Here is a 23,724-nt window from a genome sequence, read left to right on the forward strand (position 1 = left end):
TTTGTTTACCGTGTCCATACAGCGCACGTAGCTACCTTTCAAGCGCACAGTGGTTTAGAAAACAGGCTTGGCTTTGATGCTTTCATTGCTTGCAGCAGCTCTGGAGTGCTTCACTTGCGCATGGTCTCTTGATAAAGTCTTCAGTTGAAATCCACCCTCGTAGGCAGAGTGTAAACAGGATGAATGTTGCATTTGGTGTGCGTCCCCCGGGCCTTTGACTTTGGCAGCTGCCTTCTCACAAGCACACGTCGCTCCCACAGAGAAAGAACTGTTCAGAAGACCGAGTGTCAGTGTGGCTGTAAACAAGCTGTCACACTGCATCAGCAGGACACACTCGCGTCGATCCTGTGATGTGCCACGCAAATTTAATTAAGATGCAAACAGAATGACAGCAACACCAAAGTGTTAGAGTTTATTCAAATGTTGCATGAGAAAAAAAATGAATGCAAAAGTATTGGAAGAGTACAGCTTGCAGGGTGGAAGCTGTGCCACACTAATTACAACTTCACGTCCACAGCCTATATATATCTGTCTGTATGTATATGTATGTATGTATATATTTATATTTATATGATGCAAAATCATCAAGCACAGTGCAGCTGGACTGCTCCAGCTTTGATGAATGTTTAAAAATGGCACAGACTCGACAAGTTTCTGGATTTGTACTGGAGCAATGAACATTGTTCTTCCAAAAGATATTCCCTCAGTTAGTGTTATGAAGATCACTGTCACAAAATCTTCATAAAATCTTCACACACACAAAATCTTCTATAAATGTTTAATTGCGTTGCTGTTTGATTACTATGAAGGCCATAGGATATGATTTACATCATTGTTATCCTCATCAAACCATTCAGTGAACCCTACTGTCCTACACATGGGGGCGGAATCACCCGGAAAGAGACCACACCCATCAGGATAGAAATGTTTCTTTTCAGGACAACTAGCAAAATCGTTCACGCAGTATAACAGTGCCATCAGTTTTTCTTTAATTTTGTCAGCAGTTTGTAGATAGCTGATTTATTAGCTAGCGAAATGACTAATGGTAGTCTCAGTGAAATCGGCATCCTTGACAAATGAATGATGCCAGTTGGGAAAAAAACTTGGGGAAAAAAAATCATGCATAACGATTTACATGCTCCGCCCATGGCCCAGAAAGTTTCTCATTTTTATTTTACACTTTCCTGGCCACAAGCTTCAGAATCTTGAACCCACCTTACGACAGGTAAACAAACTTTTGAACCCACTGAGCCTTTCAGACCGAGATAGTGACTGGATTAAAAAAAAAAGTGAACTTATTTAAAAGTGGTTCAGGAGATTTGTTTGAAGAAATTTGTGGTAAGTAAAATGTTGGCTGTTTGAGTGTCAGTCAAATGGCCTCTTCCTCTAATAGTAGGATATTGTTGGCCACATTTAGTGATGTCAAGTAGTGAAAGCTTGCAAGACTAGCCAAACCTTCCTGTTATTGCTTTGCCTATCTTGTTTAAAACTCTTTAGATCCAGCACTGGGCACAACTATCCCTCAGCTGTAGTTTTATAGGAAAGTGTAACACCATGTCCACAGCCATCATGATGAATGGCACTCAATGTATAATGGAGAACAAATATTGCACACACATTGATCGTTTTTGGAATTTGCAAGAGACTTAATCTTATTTACTGTGATTTCTCTGGTCCTGAATACCCAGATTGTTTTCATATCAGGAGTTTTGACGTGTGTGAGGTCTAATGTCATACTTTAAATGCATGCATTAAATCACAGACAGAGACAGTTATGAGTCAATATCAGTCCTAGTGTTATTGCCCAGCTGTTTTGCTGTTCTAGAGCTCAAGTCCCAGAAAGACAAACATCTGTAGCCGCTCAGGGTGGAGTAAGGTTGGCCAACTCTCCGTTTTTTTGTCAACTGTCTGTCACACACACACACACACACACACACACAAACAGACAACACAAACCCACATTGCTTCCTTACATGTTATTACAAACCCAACTCTCTTCCTTAGATGCTTTTTTTAGTTCCTGGAATCCTCTCGTTTTGACCTTCTAGCTCCTTTTCACCAACTCACTGCTTGCTGGATTACTTGTAGTGTTGACGAGGTCCGGACTCTGATCATCAAACGGAGCTGATCGAGCTATTTTGGCTAGAGGGAGGTGTGATCAGAGAGACCCCTGCTCTGTGAGAGTACAGCAGAGTGAAGCAGAGGCAGAGAAATGGAGAGGTTGGATGGGAATAATTACTGAGGCGAGGGACATGTTGTGGGCTCAAACTGCACGTCTTCCTTCCAGCTTCTATTTCTGCTGCACAAAGCCCAACTCATTTCATCCTTGCATGTTTAACTTCTGTCATACTTTAACTTCAGTTCAGTTGTGTCCGACTCAAAATGTGTGTATCATAAAAGGTTTAGTATTTAAATGCTTATTATTATGCACATATTTTGTACTGCACCTACTGAACCAACATATAGTAGCAGTGCTACAATTAAACATACAGCATGTGAGAGAAAGAAAGAAAATCACAAAAAGCACTATCATACTTGTATCATAAACTTGTGAATGAATTTTTTTTATTTATCTACCCACTTAAGGGTGGGCGACATGACAGAAATATCACATCATGAATCTCAAAGGCATATGCTTCATGATATGTAGGTTTGCACACAAACTGCCAGAAATACAGTAGAGTTGCATAAGAAAACCTGTTCAAATGATTTCTAAGGTCTACAAAAATGTTTAGTTTATTTATTATATTAAATATTTCTTTTTACTTGTGAAAAAATCTAACAGTGAAAAGGAGAAAAAAAATCTGTTAAAAATTAAAAATGTTATAACATCAAATCAGCTGCTTCCAGCGAGTTTGTAATCAAATTGTTTCAAATATATAAAAATATATCTCAGAAAAGTATATTGTTATGCAATTTTCCGTGATATAATCAATATTATATCATCATATTGCCCAGCCTGATACCAACTGTACATTCCGTGTATAATATTACAGACATTTTACAATTCTTATACCATGCAAGATCCACATAAAAACTTTATGCATTTTATACATTTTTTATTTAAAACCCTATAGCACTTGGTTTGTTTTTATTTATTTATCCACAGTAATTTTCTTTAGTTAGATTTTATATTTCTTACTTGACCCTGGGGCCACATAAAAAAAAAATCACAGCCGTATCATTTTTCAATTTAATTCCCTCTAACACACTGGTTTGTTTTTATTTATTTAGCCACAGTCATGTTTTCTTTTCTGAAATTTAGTTAGAGGTTATATTTCTGGCTCCACCACTGAGTGGGGGAGGCATTATGTTTTTTGGCTGTTTGTCCGTCCATCTGAGATTCTCGTTAGCGGGATATCTCAAGAATGAGTACTTGAGTGTTTGCAGAATTTAAATGGAAAAATCATTGTAACCAGCAGATGAACTGATTAGATTTTGGAACTGATTTCAACAGCATTGAGGTAACAGCAAGGTCAAATGCAATAGCTGATCTTCAGTAGCTTCCTAGTGGCGGAGGCGCCCCCATCAACGCTGTTGGTGTTGAGTTTGACTTGTTTACTCTACTTGTCTTCTTTCGTGAATAATGTTCTTAATGTTCTAACCATTTGAAATCCAAACACAGACAAATGAACTATAATAAGTGCCATTTACAAATTGTTACCCATTTAGATTTGTATTGCTTTTGGGGTACATACTTCGGTTGGTTTTTATGTAAGAAAATTAATAGTTTAAAAAAATGTGAAATTAAAATACGCCATAAATGACATTCCTCCTATTCAGACCTATTTTCATTCATCAAGCAACACACAAATGGTCAAAAAGTTTAGTAAATGAAATTCGATACATATGTTTAAAGTGACTAAATCAGAATCTGTGATCAACATTCAAAAGTGTTTTTTTTTTTTTTTTTTGCCTTCGAGTATATAATTCTATATATTTTTAATAGTGTTCGAACAAAATTTAAAATTAAAATTATTCTGACTAGTGGAAAGAAGGCGTGAGAGGATAATTAATTATACAATATTATGCAGTTATGCAGTACTTGTACACACATAGATATTGTTATGCACATTTCAAAATATCGTCTCCCTTTGCTCTCAATTTTGGTTCCTCAGTAGTTTTGAAGTTTGAACAAATTTAAAGGAACCTTTTTTTTTTTTCACCTTGAGAAAGCAGTCCTATAATTTTATTCGCTGGCTGAAAAATGTGCAAACCCAAGCTCTGACCCCTCTGAATAAAGGTAATCCTAAATAAAAATCAATCCAATATTGTGATCATGTTTTAAAGCATAGTAAAAGGATAGGCAGTTAGGATGTTAATAAAATGTAATATCAACACATTGTTATGTGATGTCTCAGTCTGCGTGTCTGAGTCTTTATACTCGCTGTTTGTTTTATAATCCCACTGCTTTGCATACAAATGCAACTTTTCCCGGAACATTCAGAGACATAGCTGTTTCTCCTGCTGTGCATATGGCTGTGGGTAAATACCTCTAATCCTTAGCCTTTCTCTCTGCGCACCTGCCACTGAATCATGAATGTGTTTTCTGAAGCAAAACAGAACTCGAATCCTTTAGAGTTTAATGATTTGAAATGCAAGTAGTCATTCTCATGATTTGCAGGCTGAAGACGGCTGTAACATCTGCCCTGCCTGCTGTTCTCTTCGAAGCCGAAGACTTAACGCTTTAGTATTTGAGATTTACGCTTGATTGAGATAATTTGCTAGAGGATTAAAAAAAAAGTTTGTGAAGTTGTAATGGTGAGTCTTTTGAAACTTTCAGTTCTGTAAGCTCCACATCTAGAAAGTCTGGATTTTGTAGGCTGGTTTCTCCATTGTGTGATTTAGAAAATGATAAAGTTTTGCAACATTACCTGTTTTTTTTTTTCATGCATAGAAGTCTAAATTCTGTAGTCTTAAGGATAGACAAATAATAAATGCATTAGCTAGCACGAAAAAGCTGATGATGTGCTGCCCAATCCCATGTTTCAGTAATTGACATTAATTGTCTAGGCTAAACCTTTTTAGCTAATTTAAGGTATATAACATATTGCAAGCTACTTAGGTAGTTCAAGTTCAAGTGGAGTTTATTGTCATTTCAACCATATACAAGTACATAGTGAAACGGAACAACGTTTCTCCAGGACCAAGGTGCTACAAAAGACAAACACAGAACAACACAGAACTACAAGGGACTACATAATTTATACATAAGATGCACAAGTGCAAACATGTGCAGACAGTACAAGACAGTACAGTGACTACTGGGACAGACAATGGGCGTAGTAAGTCCCAGTGCAGCGCCAACCAGCACACAGTTCTGTTTAAAAGTGAACCTAGTGACAATAGTGCAAAGAGTACAAGAGTACAAGTAGCTGAAATAGTGTAAACATGAGTGTAAACATAAGAGTAGCAGCCTATGTACAGTATAATAAGTATTGTAGCAGCATAAATGTGCAAAAACTTGCAAAAAAATTGCAGAGAGGATGGCGGATGCTCAGTTGTGTGTGTGTGTGTATATATATGTATGTATGTGTGTGTGTGTGTGTGTGTGTGTTCCTTCAGTCCAGTTTCTGAGTATTGAGGAGTCTGATGGCTTGGGGGAAGAAACTATTGCACAGTCTGGTCTTGAGGGCCAGAATGCTTCGGTACCGTTTACCAGACAGCAGGAGGGTAAAGAGTGTGTGAGAGGGGTGTGTGTGGTCATCCACAATGCTGGTGGCTTTGCAGATGCAGCATGAGGTGTAAATGTCCGTGATGGAAAGAGTGAAGAGAGACACCGATGATCTATAAATGCATTAAATGCATTAATACAGACTAAAGGAAACAAACAAGTATATGATTATTATCCTCTTCAGCAAGTCATTAGCCAGTGTATTGGGTGTGAGATTTGGTATTAATTTGGTGATTTGGTGTCCTCGCGTTGTACGTAAAAGGTATTATTCGAGTCTGGCTAACGTCTTTATGTTTAACAGTGATGCAGGTGACGTACTTATAGCGGGAGAGTTATTTATTTATTTTGCTTGGTTTCATCAGTGTTTCCACATGTCTGCATGTTCATTGGTCACACGTGCATGCTAATTAATCCTCCTAGTTAAAATCATTGTACCATCAGCCAGATTGCGTTTAAGTCAATGTGTGTAGTGCAGATGGTGGGATTCAGAAACATGCCTTATAATCACAGCATTTAGGTGCATCACACCACCATTAAGTGCAAACATAGCTGCATACCAAATGAAACCTTTTGTCTGCAGGTCAATAAGGAGGAGGGTTTATTTTGCTTTTTTTCTGGTTGTTAAAACTAGTTTTCTGCAACCGCAATTAAAAACAAATAAGTTGAACATGAAACCTGCTTCTCCCAGACGCCCAGGCTTGTGACTTGTCTGCTCCCAGGTCTCAGTTCTAGAGTTAACTAGAGATGTCTGAGCTGCAGACTACTTGAAATTGATTTTACAGCTGTCTTTGATTGACTCTGTGCTTGAGCATGTCTGAAAGGAAATGGTGTTTGTTTTGATAAATGCACAATAGTCAAATCTATTTTAAGGTAGGTTTGTATCTAGTTAATTATAGGAAGTGTGTGTGTACATGAGTAACAGTGAGAATAAGAATGTTCTGTGACCAGGGGTCAAAGCGTTTATGGCCTGTCTGATCTTGCCTTCACACACTCACTTTGAGAGAAGAATCATTCCACAACATGCTTGTAACTACTTCCTCTTGCAGATCTCTGAACACCCTGGCATTAAAGGAATTCTCCAGACTCATGTCTGGTAATTTGTTAATTAAGCCGTAGATCAGAGAGGATACTACTCCTTCAGGATTTGTGGTCATGCACTACCAGTGGAGTTAAATATTTTCCACCTACTGTTGGAAGATCGCAGTTCTGAATCCCAACGATGTCACAGTCATCCGTGACTGGGAACCAAGTTGGCCATGCTCTTTGGGAGGGAGGGATGGCATACTCTCTCTCTCTCTAGCCAGTTGTAGGTATGTGGAAGTAGGTAGATAGCACATTCCTACAAGGCTGTTACACTTTCCTGTGATGCAGCATGGGCCGCAGTTCCAAAAAGGTGCAGTTGGTTCTGAGACACATGAAGTCAGTGTGTCCCCTGTTGGAAGCTTTCGTATGGTATGGGACAGCTGGCTGGTGAGCGGGAATTCTGGTGGATAGGTGATCAAATTAAGGAGAAAATGGATCAAAAAAGCATAAAAAAGGTAGTTTTTACATTGGAAATTTAAATAAATCTACATAACAAAATAGTTTTGATAAGAATCTGTCTTCCTCTTATCCTAAGGCTTTATTATGAGAGTGTAATGCTTATAGATTTATGAGGGTGAGCCAAATGAAACGTTGAAAGTGCAATAAATTAGAATTGAATCTTTTTTTTCCAAAGGAATACAGACCCATGTTTAATGCTGGAACACTTTGAACGAAATAGAGATAATGTAGAAAAATGAAACATTTTTGTGACACCTATTTGCAATAAACAGTGCAAAATAAAAAAATTAAGGTTTTCATTTGACTCACCCTAGTAAATATGCATTATATAGTGGCACGTTTTAAATATTAACTGACAAAATGCAACAGCGGCTTTTATGAGTAAAAAGGTTTTCTGTTCTTTTTTCAGTTCAGGGAAACAAGTTGGTTCTTGTCCTTGGTTATCACACGTACAATACTGGCACATACACTGCACTAGAATATTCCTTAAAGTGGCTAAGTGTGGGTAATTTATATTAACTATCAATTATTAATTTAGTCAAAAGCAGACAGACAGACAGACAGACAGACAAGGCTAAGGACACGCTTTTGTCTTGTATGTTTACTGTATTTGCTTTCTAACAGCATTCAGTGATTTAAGCCAGATTTCTTCTGCAGCTAGAGGAAAAGCAAGAGATTGGTGAATAAAATATACAGCAATTAATATGCATAAACAAGAGACAGGCTGTGTCCTGTTTCATCCCACAGAGGTCCAAAAGTAAATACACCTGTAACAAATATTAGTAAATAAGTAAATACACCACTAACTCTATACAACTAGACCAAATAAGACGACTCCAGAAATAGTAGTGATTTGTTAATGATTGTGAAGAAACACAGTGATTACGATAGCTCTAGAGGTATAACACTATGGTGTGTCATATTGTATTGTTTGATGCAAGGCTCTCGATTTGATACGTCCGGATTTCGAACAATAAATACATTTCAACAGACTACATAATAATACAGCTTATATTATGTGAGGTGAATAAACAATTACACATAATCAAGCCCACTTCCTTGCTCTGAAAAAGTAGCTTCCTATTAAATCTCGACTCCGGATAGGCTACTGTGGTTTAAAACACGCTTCTCCTAAACATGCTGGTTTTCATAAGCTAATATGCTTGTGCTAGGAAACCTGAGATATATATTCAGACAATGCTTTTTTTTTTCTGTATTGAAAATATGTATTGTATCAAGACACCACTGTATTGTACTGTATTGTATTGTATCAAGACACCACTGTATCATATTGAATTGATTTTTATATATGGTTATATTGAGCAATACTTTATACAACTCATCATTTTTAATGCTTTTATTAAATGAGTTTTTCTTTAAGTATTAGTGAAAATTATTTTTATTTGACCACATTTCTCTCAGTTTTCCTCTGTAGAATCCGATATTAATTCGTAATAAGTGCATTGCTGTAGTATGTATGCAGTTTGGATGATTATAAGTATGCTCTGATGGTTCAGCTTGTTTTTGAGAAGACATGAAGGACTTTGCTGGAAGCGTGAAAAGCTGCGTGTGTAGATCTTACTGTCCTACAGTGCCTATCTGCCTGCACGTCATGTCTCCACGCTCTTATTGAAGCTAACTTCCTGGTTCCTCATGTCGCCTAAAGGCACTCTCACTCTTTCCTTTTCTGTTCTTTTTCTGATTAACACACCGTCGAGTCCAGTCAGGCTCGACATATCTGGTCTTCTCAGGTTGACGTGTAACGCCGATCTCTTGATTGGCTTTATCACTGGTAAACTTTGAGAGCGATCCTGCATTCTCGTCATTTTCTCTATTGATGAGAGTGCCCTTATCTGCCTTCTACACAGTCCTTTGATCAGACTTTCTTTCTGAAACCTAATGATCAGGTTTACACCCAGCTTGTACGTGCTGATGCATCTCACACCCTGTGTGAAGAAAAAGCAAACACACAATACCACAAAGATCTGCCACGAGAAATCAATTCCTCCTCAAAGCCTCTTCTTGTGCATCTGTTTGATCCAGACAGCGTGTGCAGAAGCGGATTCATTTGATCATGCTGGATGCACACAGAAGCACTTGTGTGCACTGAGTGAATGAGGAGAAAAGCTTTGGCTCTTCTGGAATTTTCCATGAATTTTTCATCCAGATGAATTTAGTCTCATTCGGCAGCATGCAGGCGTCCAGTTGCCTCGTGTGTGCAGCCTTTCTTAAAAAGACCAGCGATGAAAAGTGCTCTTGTGCTAGAATGGGCCCTGAACATGCATTCCTCAAGTGATGATATCATTTTTATGGGGTACAAGTCTGGGCACACCCCGCACTGTTACACAGAAAAGAATGAAACTTCATGATTATTTACTAGTGAATGCATTGAAACAAAAATGTCAAGATTATATTTCACCGAACTTACAGTTTGCGCTGTTTTGCAAAACGGCAGCATCCTGCTTTTTGTTGTGGCATAAAATTTTTTTTAATTTCAAGGTGTTTTCATGCAATTGCATCATATTTTTCCCCTCTGCAGTGACGTCCGTGTGTCTCTGCACAGTGATTATCTTTTTAGGTTAAAGAGCTTTCAGACACTGATGGCTGTTTAACAGCTTAAAGGAAAAATCCACCCCGAATGACTCGCATATCAGTATTTATAACCAGCATGAGATCTTCAGTGGTGTTAGCGTTGAGTTGACATTTTGAGTTTCAAAATTTTCATGCTATTTTTAATTTGGTTAACTGTTTTCTGCCTTACCCACACATTGTTTTGGCTACACATAGATACTGGCTCCAGTGAGACTTACAGTAAGTCTTTACTTTCGTCCTTTAGTCTGTCTCACACTCTCACCTCAACCTTCAACTTTCATGTCAACACCTAAATTATCACCATCGCGCTTGTCATCTTGTAGATCGCTAACTAGCCAAGCTGATTTGCATTCTGAGACTTTAGGTTCAGTGTTTGCACCAATGTCTCCACTACTTCTGCGTTGGATTTCTTGTTAATAAGACATTGAACATCGCTGGAATACGGTGAGTGAGAAAAGAAGCTCCTTGTTTTTAGGGGCTAATAAAGAATCCTGACCATTATTCTGTTAAACGTCATTGTAACTGTGCTAGCAATGTCGCTCTGTGACATCAGGTGCGGCAGACAACCGCCATCTTCTCATAGGAATAACAAAAACAAACAGCTCCAACCAAAAATTAGCACCACAATCTCTAAACACATGACAAATATGAATATATGTTTCAATATAAATTTATTTATATTCATTTTTTTTCTTTAAGTGTTGTATGCTTCAGTTGAACATGGAGTTCATTATAAAATGTTGTGTGCACATCGTAAAGCATCTTGCCGTGCACTGAAGGAGGGTTCATGCTTTCACTCTGAATGACTGAACGTGTGTGCTGTGTGTAAGCAACGTACATGTACGTCCTCTTCCTTACTGTAGTGGAATGTCGCAGATGGTGAAGTGGCAATCGGAGCTGAGAGAGTTCTGTCATTCGAGACTAAAAAGCAGCTGAAGAATCTGCCTGTTAAACACGCCTCCTGTCCTCATCACTGGCGGTAATGCTAAGTTATGAGCTGTTATCAAGAGGAGACCCAGATTGTTGAATAAATTTCAGTAGGCACATGAGTTGAGGAATAAATAAGGTTTGAGAAAGTCCAGAGATTTTGTTGTTAAAAAATTAGCTTTGGCAAAAAGACTATGCTTTTTCTTTGATTAAATTTTGTGTAATTGTGTGTTTTGTTGATTTTGTAAAGTTTCCTGTGATATTAGATGCATGATATTTCTTTATTATGTAACTACAGACGGGTGACAAATTAAAGGAAAATGTAGCGCTTCAAGATTCTGAAGTTTGTGGCCAAAAAAGTGTACTATAAATATCCAACACTCTGAGTGGGTGGAGCATTGTTTTCCCTTAAATTTCTCAGTTTGTTTGGTGCTCGGCCTCAGCAAATCTGCTCTTTTAAAAGCCGTCTGTTTGGTGCGTCGTCTTTTCTGCGACCTGACAAAGCATTTTAGCCAGCTGGCTACTAACTGTCTGAACATTTGAATCGTCTGAAATAACTAGTCTCCCTTCAGGCCTGACAGCATGCTTCCTATGTTTTAATGATTCATGCCATTCCTGTCCAGGCAATGTAAAATTAGGCCATCGGAACAGCAGAGGAAGAGTGTGTTTTTAAAGGGAAGTGGCTTATATGCCCTAACTGTAAAGGCTGCTGTGTACGGGAGCTGCGGTTGGCGCCTCAAGCCCACACCCATCCCATAATGTTCATCGTGCACTAACGACAAGAAAGTTGCTCTGAGCAGCACAGGAAGTGAGCTCATGTTGTAAAACTCATAGCAGCACACAATAACTAATTATGGCTGTGGACTTGATTGTGATGTGTTTCCTATTTGTCAAATGGATATATGAAATTTAAGCTGACAATTCTCTATAATTCAGAATATAGCGGTAGAAATTTGTGCTGTTTTTTTTATTATTATTTGTTGTTTGCTGATTTGTAAATGCTTCTAGTGATATTAGATGTATGATATTTTCTGTGCATTCTGTGATATAGTATAGTTAGTTGTATGTATGTGTCTGTGTCTCTCTGTGTCTGTGTGTCTCTCTGTGTGTCTCTCTGTCTTTATGTTTGTGTGTGTGTGTGTGTGCGTTTGTGTGTTCCAAAAGCCTGACTAATCCATTTTTGCCTAATTAGGATTACAGAGAAACAGTAAGTAACTTCCAGAAAGTAGGCCTTCATGCAGTGAAAACAGGAAGTGTAGTCAAGGGTACATGACATTAATTCTGAACAGGAAGTATTGGCTGAAATTTGAAGGGTATTTTCACCAGTCAAACTTTACTGTATCAAACTCTTCAAACCTGATTATCTGTGTGTCATCATTGTTTTTCTGATGAATTTTATTAAAAGCGAACATGACAGTATTTCAGTTTGATTAGAGAAAATGTTTTCCTTGACTAGTTCTTTTCTTGGGTTGTGCTGTGGTGCAGCCGCATTAGGCAGATGCGTGAATGTGGTATGGTGAAAATATTTCAGTGTTCTTTTTCCCTTTTATAGTAAGCTGACGTGCTGCCTGTGATGATAATAGGGAGGGTGGTTTTTGACAGTGCTGATCCTCCCGCTTTTTTCACCTGTGTTTAAAAACAAACTTGATGCTGTGCTCTGCTTTACAAGCCCCAGTTCCTGTCTGAGGCATCGGAAAATCTGCAGCCGACACTTCCTCTTCGAAAGTGTCTGTGCTTCCTGTTATTAAGCCGCTCATGCTTATATGCTTGTTCACTTCTGAACGATTGGTTAGTTTGATCGGTTGATTCTGGGAGGGACTTAGCGACTTCAAACAAGTCTAGAGCGTCATTTTTTCGTATTTGAATACAGATTAAAGTATCTCACAACCTCACAGTGCAATGAGGGTGTGACTAAAGAGGTCATGCTGGTAGGTTGTCATTTCGCAGGTCTTCTCATTCCTGCATCAAGCGTTTGTCCTGTCTTTATAGTATTTTATATCTGTGTGACATTTTTTAAAAATGGAATCATTCTGTTTGTAGGTTCTGGACACACTTGATGGTGGATGGTGTAGTTTCAGCGCTGATGGTGTTTCTCAACCTGCTGGGACACTGAGAGACACTTTGCTTCTGTCCATTCACCCACTTCAATATGTCTGCCATACAGGTGAGAGCAAAAACTAGCTTTTGGGAATGAATTAGTATCAGCTGCTTGGCATAGATTTTGCTAACCAATCAATAGCTGCTGCGTTCAATGACGTGCCACACATCTTTGATCGTCTTGGTTTTTTTATGTATCCAGAGTTAAATGTAATAGCCTTGAGATCTTTTTCTGGTCTGAGAAGATTTTGTGGTTTAGAGCTGCTTAATTATAGCTAAAAGATAACCAAGTTTTTTTTTGATACCGAAACGGCAGTTGTTTATCAGCATTTTGCTACCTATTTAGAAGGAAAATGAACATTTGGCCATCTTACATTAACGGCCTTTTTATTCATGTACATTGTACATTCTATTCATGTACACTGTACAATGTACATTATAGAGATGGCACCGATTTGGTTCTCAGGATTGGCATCATGTCGATACCAACACAAAATGGTGGATCAGATATTGGAGAAATAAAGAATGAATTGGATCCGATCTTGTAACAAATTGAAACGATTGGAACTGGAAATGTTTACATGTAAATAGTCTTGATTGTATATATTTTTTGTTATGATTGATTTTTATTATATTTATACTTTATAATGTATTAGATTTATTATATTAGAAATATAAGTGTTTTTGTGTGAAAGCAGTTTTGTGTAAGTTGTGTTTTTAGTTTTGTGTTGTCTCCTGTATGTTTTTAAGCACATCAGTTAAAACAATAATTAAAAAGTTTAATTTTAATCTTTTTAAAGAAATCTGCTAAAGATATGGGATGGGCTTCGATATCGGTTGATAGTCCAGATTTCAGTATCAGAAAAGAAGAACTGGTACCTTAAGTTGGTTCTTGGGCATATTAATCAAGTGCATTTTTGAATGTTAACTAGAACCAAACAGAAAGTTATCACTTGTTAACAGGAAGTCGTCAAAAAACTGTATCTATCATTAGGCCAAACTTAAGCTAAAATCTCCAAAATGGCGGTTGATTATGTTTAATTCAGTGCAGAAAACAAAAATAGTGATTATGATTAAAATACATTAGTGCAATAGTGCAGACCTGTGTGTGTGTGTGTGTGTTTTAAATGTTTTGTGTCCACTGACTGAGCAGCATTGCCTCATCTCCCTCTCATTAGGCGATCTGGCCTCCAGGCACAGAGTGTGTGGCCAGGTACAACTTCCCCGGCTCGACCGACCAGGATCTGCCCCTGTGTAAAGGAGATGTCCTCACCATTATAGGAGTCACTAAGGTACGTGTCATTATGATTGCAGTCTGTGTGACAGAATATTAATGCCCCTGTCACCACTGTGTTCTCAGTGTCCTCCCCTATAGAACCTGCTGCTGGTGTTTCTGAGTAAATCTCACAAATAGCGCATGTTTTTTTTAATAACAGGACCCAAACTGGTACAAAGCCAAAAACGCAGGGGGACGAGAGGGAACCATCCCAGCAAACTATGTCCAGAAGCGAGAAGGGGTTAAATCTGGCGGGAAGCTCAGCCTCATGCCGTAAGTACTGATATATTATGATGAGGTGAGCTTTAGGGCCGTGAGAACTAATTTCACTTTTCAAATTCTTAAATGCGTGTAAAGCCTTCATAAACTTTTAACTCATCCTGTAGAATAAGAGCTCTAAATAAATGCATAGCATTGATGTTACTCTCTGTTTTTACTTATTTTAATTTTTTTATATCCAGTGAAATATAAAAATGAATAAATGTGTGCCCCAAAAGTGATGTTTATTACTTACATGTGATAACCCTTTTAGGTAACTAGTTTTTATATTTTACTAGAAATTTTTCTGTGGCTGAAAAATACATCACACAGATTTTCAAGTGAATAGGATTCCTGTGGGAAGAGAGCTGGAAATTGTGTGTTGCATAAGAAAAAAAAAAAAAAGCCAAGCAAGATTTTAGCAAGAGGAAATCCTTACTGTGGTTAAATAAATAAAAATGAGCATCAGTCATTTGAGGTTTATAATTATAGTGCTATTACTTTCACCTTCTGTGGTTTGTGAAATACAAATGCATAGCGTAGTGCTCCTGCTAATGTTAGGGAGTATCTCAGGAATTTGTTTAAGGAATCTTTAACTCTCAAACAATGTAGTATGTGTATACTTATCTTACTATATTTGTGAAGGCTAGATATAATCACAATAACAAAGTAAATATAAAATATCAATATGTGAGGACATTATATCAGGACACATGTTTAAAGTCAAAATTTCAAATCATGGATTTGTGAGTGTTTTGTAATGTTTGTGTGAAAGAGATGCTTTCACTGTCTGTGTGTGTGTGAGAGAGAGAAAGCTTGTAGGCAGTCATGCAGGAGAATACAGACGCACCACATTTAGCGTGGACGAGCTATATTTGGCACATGTATTCGTGATATCATCAATGTCCTCGTACTATAGTCATGCTCATGACACATGTCTTCCTGATAGTGTGTCCAGCACTCACGCTTGCTGCCTCATTTAAATCGGCAGTCGGCGGTTTGAAAGGAGGACAAGGCAGGCAATGTAATAAATAACCCTGTTCAGATTAATCAGGGAAATGGAAAAAAACAGCCACTCGAATTTCTGATATGCAAAGCTACACGTGGATATCGAGATGGGAGTTCATCGGAAAGAGTACAGCCGTCATTCTTCAATTACTGCCTGTCAATACACCATGGCATCACGTGCCAAGCTCATCTAATCCAAAGATTTATATCTCGAAATATGAACCATTTCAAAACAGTGTATGCTGCACAGTTCAGACACATTTCAATCATGATCATAACTTCCTCAATTAATTACATTTCTGCACTCTTCCTTCAGGCTTTCTGTCACAAAGACGTTGTCTTTTGTGGTTTCTCAATAACAAGCTGCATTTTTTTTTTGTTTTATTAACTTCAAGAGAAAGTGAGGCAATACTTAGTAACTGCTGTGATGTAAGTGATAACAAGAACAAACTTGATGGCAGACGTTCCACAACGCTAATTGTAACTATAAGTGGATAAAAAGTATGATGTCTCATACCTTCAAAATGTTTTGAAAAAACTTAATTGTTGGCAATTAAACGTTTGGGAAAATATTGGAAAATAATTAGTAACAGCACATGCTTTATTCCTTAAGTAATCAGCTGCTATATTGATGTAGACAGGGCTGACTTTGCACTTTGTTTTTATTAGTTTTAGAGCATTAATTCATGAGCTTCATCTTAAGTAAGGAATAACACATAGAAATAATCCATGTGGAGGTGGTTGGACATGAAGTGGAGGGCGAAGTGGGGCATTAACAACCCCAATATGTATTATTTTCATATAACAGCATAGTCAGAAGTGTGTTATTCCTCGTATACTGCAGAGAGTTCCCGATGTTTACAATTTTTAATGAACAACCTATTGTGCCCTTTAACTGTTTATGGTTATGTTTAATGTTATGGAACGTCCACAAGACAAGTTAGTTCCTGTTATTTCTTACGTTATAATCAGCTCCGACCTTTTTCTCTCGAAGTTGGTGAGACAAAAACGCAGCAGAGAAACCAGAAAGCGTAAACTCCACTGTCCTAAAGATTTTCCCAATGTACAAAGCACTGTGATCGTTACAAAGCGCTGAAATTCGAGACTCTTTCCATAAATGTCACATACATGTCTCCTAAAATTCACCACATCAATGATTATACATGTTAAAAAAAAAATCCTTTTATTATTAGGTTTGGATTATGTGGAGCATCCACCATACAAGTCCCTGTGAATATGCTGTTACTGTAGAAACAATAGCGTATTGGAACAAGCGCATTAATATTAAGTTATCATTCATGTTACAGCTGAAACTACTGTCTGAGCCGTGCTGTTATATCAAATTAATCCACACCTTCTGACCAATCAGATTGGAGAATTCAATCACCCTGTGGTATAACGTTTTAACTGTCTGACCAATTACGTCCTCTTTATCTATTTATGTTCTGGTCATGTTTATACTGTAAACAGCATTTAAAGTGCTAATTTATTAATGTGTTTTATTTTAATACAAAGAATTCGAATTTTTAATAATGGTTTAAAATGTATAATGTAAAAGTAAAACCTGTATAATTATATACATTTTTAAATAATAAAACAGTTTCATTCCTTAACTAGCTGAATAATTGTGATTTGATGATTAATCAATAGTAATTTATTATTGACCAAAATAATGTGATCATCGTTTTATTCCTCATACTTGGCATCTCTGAACGGACTGCTGCTGTACCTCTGATGAAGTCCTCACTGACCTTTATACACTTTTTATATGCAAGCTTTAACTACTTCCATGCAGCAGATTATGTGAACAGGTTTCGTTCTTTTCTCCTCAGTGGTCAGGTTTATGTTAGAGGGAAAGATTCAGTGGGAATTGTGAAACGCAGATTGCATGGTTCCGATGCCAGAGTCTCCGCAGAAACGTCCGACGCTGTGCTCCTTTTGGAACCTTGTAATTTGTCTTTTCTTGTCCTGAACTTTAGCTTGACTGTGCATGTCTGTGTGTTTATGTCTTGGTGGGGATCAAATGTCCCCACAGGGAAAGGAATATCTGACAGTTTCGACCTTGTGGGGACATTTGGCTGGTCCCCATTAGGAAAACTGTTTGTTTATTTATTTATTTATTTATTTTCAGAAGCTGCAGCTTTTATTTTTAAAAAAGAGCTAAAAGCTTTCATTTTGGTTACTGAAGTTAGGCTGAGGGTTAAGTTTAGTTAGGTCTAGCATAGCATTACGTAGTTGCATTAATAATTGTCAGTGGAAGGTCCTCACAAAGATAGCTAGACAAACGTGTGTATTTGTGCATATTTGTGTACTGTTTCCACAGCTATGTCTGCCTTAACCTTTTAAATATTATACTGTATACACTGACTGTAAGCTCTTAAAGCGTTGTTAGGATTTTAGAATAAAGAAGTTGCATTAGCTAGTGTGTGTTCAGGTTTTTTAAGTAGGTTAGGTCAGTCTGAAGAACTATAGCAACATATAAATTAAATTTTTTACCAGCGAAAAAACTGTTTAAAGAATTCTAGAAGATTGCCTGAAAATTCAGGAAGCATTTTCTTTAAAAGTGCACTATGATAATATAAATATGGAAAATCATAATCATGATTATCAGCAGGAGCTCGTAACAATAGGTTTTGGTGTGGCAGGACGAAATGAATAACGACATAGCTTCAAACAAAATTAAGTCAAGGGGCTATAACACTTGACTTATGCTAATGGGTACTATCTAGTGAATTTTTGGAGTAACCCTGTAATAGGCAGTTGAGATTCAGTCTAGCAGCTCATTTTGAGAGGTTTTAGACGTACTTTCAACTGTGTTCAAGGTTTCAGCAATCTCAAAAACCGCACAAAAGACCTGAAACTGGTCCAAAACATTGGACTTTGAAGGAAAAGGGAGACATTTTCTCTGCCTTTCTCAGCATGTGAAATACTTGTTAGCCACATATTTCTGATGTGCAGACATTACTCCACCTTTCCCACTCCCAATCTTCACAACATATCTTACAACAGAAATTGTTCAGTGCATCATAGAATACTGTATGCACTTACAATTAGCTTTTTTTTTGGTGAAAATCTATTAGATTTAATTCTGATTATTCTGATTAAAACAAGATCTTGGCAGCTGCAGAGTATTTTTAAACTAGCCCAATCTAGCAACCCGGTCATTAACGGTCTGTCTGCTGCTCGTCCTCCACTGACACGCGAGCGTGGGGGCAGAGAGATTCTTGCCCCAATGGGCCTTTTATTAGTGCTTGGTGCAGTAATTGCGATAAAGTGTAATAATAACTCTATGGAAGCTAAATGGGGAAGTGAGCACGCTGCCCCATGATTGCACAACATCAAGTAAGGTGAGCAAATCATCAGGACATTAGATTATATTTGTTAAATAGTGATACTTTTTTAAAATCGGTGGTTACTCAGTGATAATTAGCATTTAAACTGAGTTTAAAATGTATGGTGTTGTGAATAAGGACTTTATGAAGTCCTTATAACATTTGTTAAACAGTTGGTATAAATGTTGGGGCTCTCCCACACCTGCCCATGTGAACAAGTCACCACTGATGATTATTTAGCTCGATTATGCCAATTATTCCTTTCTTTGTTGAAATATTCTTATTCTTTGTTGAAATATTAGTGTGTTAACATTTTTATAGTCAACAGAAATTATCCTTTGTAGTCACATTTACATTAATATTTGAATAAAAATAAGACCGCTTCTTATACACATGAGTTTTTTCCTTTTACATGCTAAACAGATGCATAATTAGACTCGAAATAACTACATAAGTAAATATTGCCACCACCATATTAGACCAGACAAAGAGCGCTTTTGATTTGACCCTAAGTCAATTGAAGCTGATCTCAAATGTTCCCAAGTTACTTTAACTAAGCTTACCAACATTGCAATAGATTATGTTTAATAATTGAGGAAGACAAAAATTGTGCCCACTATAAAAATATAATTGTGCATCCTTAGTGTACAATAAATACTATGTATATACTGAAAGTAGTATGCTGCCCGGTGCTGGTCATGTACTGTGGTGTGAGAATGTATTTTGCTCTGCCTTCCTCAGATGGTTCCACGGTAAGATAACACGTGAACAGGCCGAGGGACTGCTCTACCCGCCCGAGACGGGGTTGTTCCTGGTTCGTGAGAGCACCAACTACCCCGGAGACTACACGCTGTGTGTGAGCTCTGAGGGCAAAGTGGAGCACTATCGCATCATCTACCACAATGGGAAACTCACCATTGACGAGGAGGTGTACTTCGAGAACCTCATGCAGCTCGTCGAGGTGAGAATCACAGAAAAGAGTGGGGTTTTGGGGCTTTTTTTGGTATTAGCTCTTACGATTTGAATGCAGTATTTTTTTTTACAGTAAGTGTAAATCAGTGATACTCTGCTAGCATATGTTCACAGTTATCTAGTCACATCCAAAGTAGCAAACTGACATTGGGCCAACAGATTTTCAGCCACCTTTAAAATCATCGTTGGCTGATTAACCCAAAATAGACATTGAACAAATGTCAGTTTACTACCTGGGAAAATATTGTGCATTTCACAGAAGCAAAACTGCATAACAATTTAAAAATTACACGACAATAATATGGATGAGAGATTAATATGGGAGACTAAGAAAGCAAAATTAACCTTGCTCTCTGGGTGGGAAGAATGGGGTACTCTACCTCAAAACAGCAGAACTAGCCAGGTTTGAGCTCGTGTATACAGAAGAGGGCGGATAGCACTTCCCTCCGAGTGTGTAACCCCGCCCTATGATCACATTAGCAGCAGTTTAAAAAGACACAGTGGCTTAAAGTGTCTTGTAGGAAATAACACTGACAGTTTTGTACAGAGAGAGCTGACATAGCCTCCCAAAATAGATATTCAGAGCAAACATCACTATTGTGTATTTTACAAAAGAAAACCTGCTTTAATTTTAAAAATTAATTAAACAATTTTATAGAACATTAAGTTGGGTGAGCATTGTAAACATGTAATCTGCCAATTTATGTTCTCCAGCTTTAATTCTTTGGTTGTTTACATTTAAGGCCTGTGGGAACCCAAAGCCACAGTAGCATTCTGATGACATTAATGTTGGGTTTGTGGCCAAAATATATAGTCTGAATGATGAGTGTACACATACATGTATCTACATATACACAGGGAAAAAAGCGTTTGAAATTCATTTACCAGTGAATACAAAGTTAAAAAACAAAGAAAGACTGAAGCAACATGCAGCAAGTTAATACAGAATAGTGTTTCCTTTTTGAGCTAAACATGTAGATAGTCTTTTACACATGCAGTTGTCAGTGTTGTTTCATTTAGCTGTAGTGGCCTTCTATTTTCTTCAGAAAACAGAAAGGCGGTCAAAAAGCTGTGTTAGAATTATTAACATGAAAACGCTACTAGCTGCTGATTTGCAGCATTTTTGTGACAAAAAAGAACCGTCTCCCATTTCTTTCCCTGGCGTGTACTTTACCAGAATGTCTCCCTAAATCATGTGAAGGACAATCATATTTAACATTATTCCCCTTTTTTCCCCAAAAAAACTACTTCAAAAGGAGAATAAAAAATTTTTACTTTTCAAAAATTTATGATTTTTAGCCACCTTGAAAAACAGCATTGGCAGATTAACCTATTTGATCACTGAATTAAGTTGTTTGAATCACATTATAATTAATATATCATTTAATTTGTTGCCATACAAACATTACACAATATTTGCTAAGTAGGACTGCAAGTACTTCCCATCTGATTTGTTAGAACTGCTGAATTCCTAATGTGGCTTATTTTAGTTTTGAAATGAACTATACGCCCCAAACGTATGCCTAACGGACTTTCTCCTCCGTCCACCTCTTTTTTTTTTTTTTGTTTTGTTTTGCTTTTTTTTGTTTTTGTTTTTTTAAATGATGGCCGAAATAGCAAAAACAGGAAGCAGCCCACATCAGACACAGCCACAGCGGCAGAGAGAAATTCTGTGTTAGGCGTCAGGAAACACACACACACTTACAGCTCCTCATAGCACTTTTTTTTCTGGTATCATTAACTTTTAACTTTTGCTTACCAAAAGCAATGAGTGTGTACATTAGTTCATAAGCTGCTAAGACTATTTTGCCTGTAAAAATGTCCTCCAAAAGTGCTAATCTCTGAGCTTTGAGCTCGGCTCCATGTTGCTGTGTGAGTGGTCGAGCTAAAGCACAGAAGGGAGAAACGTCATCAGGAGTAGTTTAAGGTTACAAGCATGTCAGCTGCTTTTTTACACTTAATGTACGAGTTAGTTATCTGCTGCTGTTTCCTAACTGACAGGGTCTGTGTGGTGCGTGCTGATTGGCTGAATGCTAATAAATTTGGACGAGGTGCTGAGTAGTGGTTTGACGACGCATTTGAACTCAGCTCTTGCTTCCTGCTCTCTCTCTTCTCTCTAAACCCAGCAGTTATTGCATTCATTTAAATTTTTACATACTTTTGAATGGTCTGTTTGTTTTATTCAGACACACACACACAGTGTCTTGTAATTCTGTACTTGTTCTCAGTAACTTAAATTGTTGTCTAGACAGGTTTCAGGTTGTTTGTTTTTTTAAATGTTGTTGTCCCTCCATTTGTCTTAAATAGATGGCTATTGAACCGAGTGACTGTTTTAGCTTTCAGTTTGAATTACGGCTCCAGTCATTCCATCCTCGGTCTGCTCAATAAGACCCATTAGCCGAGAAAGGAGATGACTGTAAAATGATACTTTATTGATCTGTGAGTCCTGGTTCACCTAAATGTATAGCATCCAGCAGTAAAGTTTAAAGATCTCACGGTACGGGCTTGATAGCAACCAAGATTGCTTTGCTGTGGAGTTTAGAGATAATCTGACTTATTTAGTCATCATTTACATCACTAATGCATCACTAATGCATCACCGGTGTGATCATGGAACTGTGTGCGTCCTATCCTGGGCATCAATTGTGGGTTTGGTGTGTGTGTGTGTGTGTGTGTATGATTTGTTGTGGATAGTGTGCCAGTGAAGCTCTCTCTCACGTACATGGGTTTGCTTCACCTGTTGCCTGCACTTCAGTTCCTGGAAAAGTTGATGAAAAGGAAGTGACAAAGAGGAAGGTCGGACATTTAAGAGGCACGATTGTTACACTTCTGTTGCAATGGTTACTCTATCTTCTGTTCTATCCTATTGAAAGTGCTTCTATTTTGCATTCTTTTCTAATTTAATACAACAAATGTCATTATACATTTTATTACTGACAACAACCTGAGTGAAAAGTAGAATCTTTTAAATATTTACATGAATGTCAGAGTTTCTTAGTATTTGGTTTGTCCCCTTTGTGCTTTAATGACAGTGTGCACACGAGCTGGCATGGACTCCACATGTGTGTGCAAAAACACATGATCCATTTTAGCATGTCACCTGAACACATGCTTCAGTAGAAGAGATTAGGCATGAGGAAAATCTGACCTTTTGTACAAAGCAGTTAACATGGTCAATATCACAAGTTTTTTTACATTTATATAGGGACCTAGAAATACTGCAGAATCTTGAATATTAAATATTCTTGAATATTAACATATTGAACATTTACTTCTTTGTTTAAAATATTTCAAAATTCTAAAACCTTCTGTTTATTTCCTATATTAAATGAAGAAAAAAAAAAAAAAACATTCCCAGTGTGGTCTTGGACTTTTGGACCCCACGGTATGTGTCTGAGACTGCCCTCTGTTGATGAACTGTTAATGTAGGGGACAAAAGAAACTGCAGCTTAGCTTACTCTTGCTTTCTGTATATAAGACATTACAGGTATTTTCTACCTTCATGCCTGGCTGATAAAGGCGGAGACTACAAATCTGCAGAAGATCTGCAATGTGTCTTAAACAGTTCTAACCGTTTTGGTGATCTTTGTGTGCAGCACTACACAAAAGATGCGGACGGGCTTTGCACCAGACTCATCAAACCCAAGCTCATGGAGGGAACAGTGGCAGCGCAGGATGAGTTCTCCAGAAGTAAGAGCAAGAACATCCTCCATTCCTCTTTTATTATTGCAGCCTCTTGTGTATTTGGAGAAATAAATTTAACGTGCTGTTTCTTTCACCTCTATTTTTGTGAAATTTTCCAGACCATGTGTATGACTTTATGATATTCTCTATACATTGGTAGAGTGTTACAAAGTAAGATACAGCAAAATATTAATGACAGTAATAATTATAAAGGATGTGTGAGCAGTAAGTGATGTACCTTACATAAAAGGCATATGAGTACTTGCACACTGAACTGGAGGTTTGTACATTTATGGGCAAAAGTTTGCATCCCCTATGCGTTTTGAATAGAGATTCATTACATTTATTTTCAGTAAGCGCTT

General features: G+C 37.5%; 1 protein-coding gene across 3 annotated transcripts in view; it reads left to right on the forward strand.

Annotated features, from left to right (window-relative positions):
• The window catches only part of csk (C-terminal Src kinase), a 32,973-nt gene that overhangs the window by 3,098 nt on the left and 6,151 nt on the right, over nt 1–23,724 (forward strand). For 2 of the 3 annotated variants that reach the window (XM_026918330.3, XM_053235626.1), the window contains exons 2-6: nt 12,776–12,899; nt 14,011–14,124; nt 14,269–14,381; nt 19,448–19,667; nt 23,275–23,368. In XM_026918330.3, coding sequence (XP_026774131.1) covers nt 12,885–12,899; nt 14,011–14,124; nt 14,269–14,381; nt 19,448–19,667; nt 23,275–23,368 — 556 coding nt within the window. In that variant the 5' untranslated portion in view covers nt 12,776–12,884. Of the gene's footprint in view, nt 1–12,509; nt 12,664–12,775; nt 12,900–14,010; nt 14,125–14,268; nt 14,382–19,447; nt 19,668–23,274; nt 23,369–23,724 lie in introns of those variants that run through there. The other variant, XM_034306112.2, reaches the window with a different exon arrangement.

Source organism: Pangasianodon hypophthalmus, chromosome 7 (assembly GCF_027358585.1).
Source record: "Pangasianodon hypophthalmus isolate fPanHyp1 chromosome 7, fPanHyp1.pri, whole genome shotgun sequence".
Classification (NCBI taxonomy): Eukaryota; Metazoa; Chordata; class Actinopteri; order Siluriformes; family Pangasiidae; genus Pangasianodon; species Pangasianodon hypophthalmus.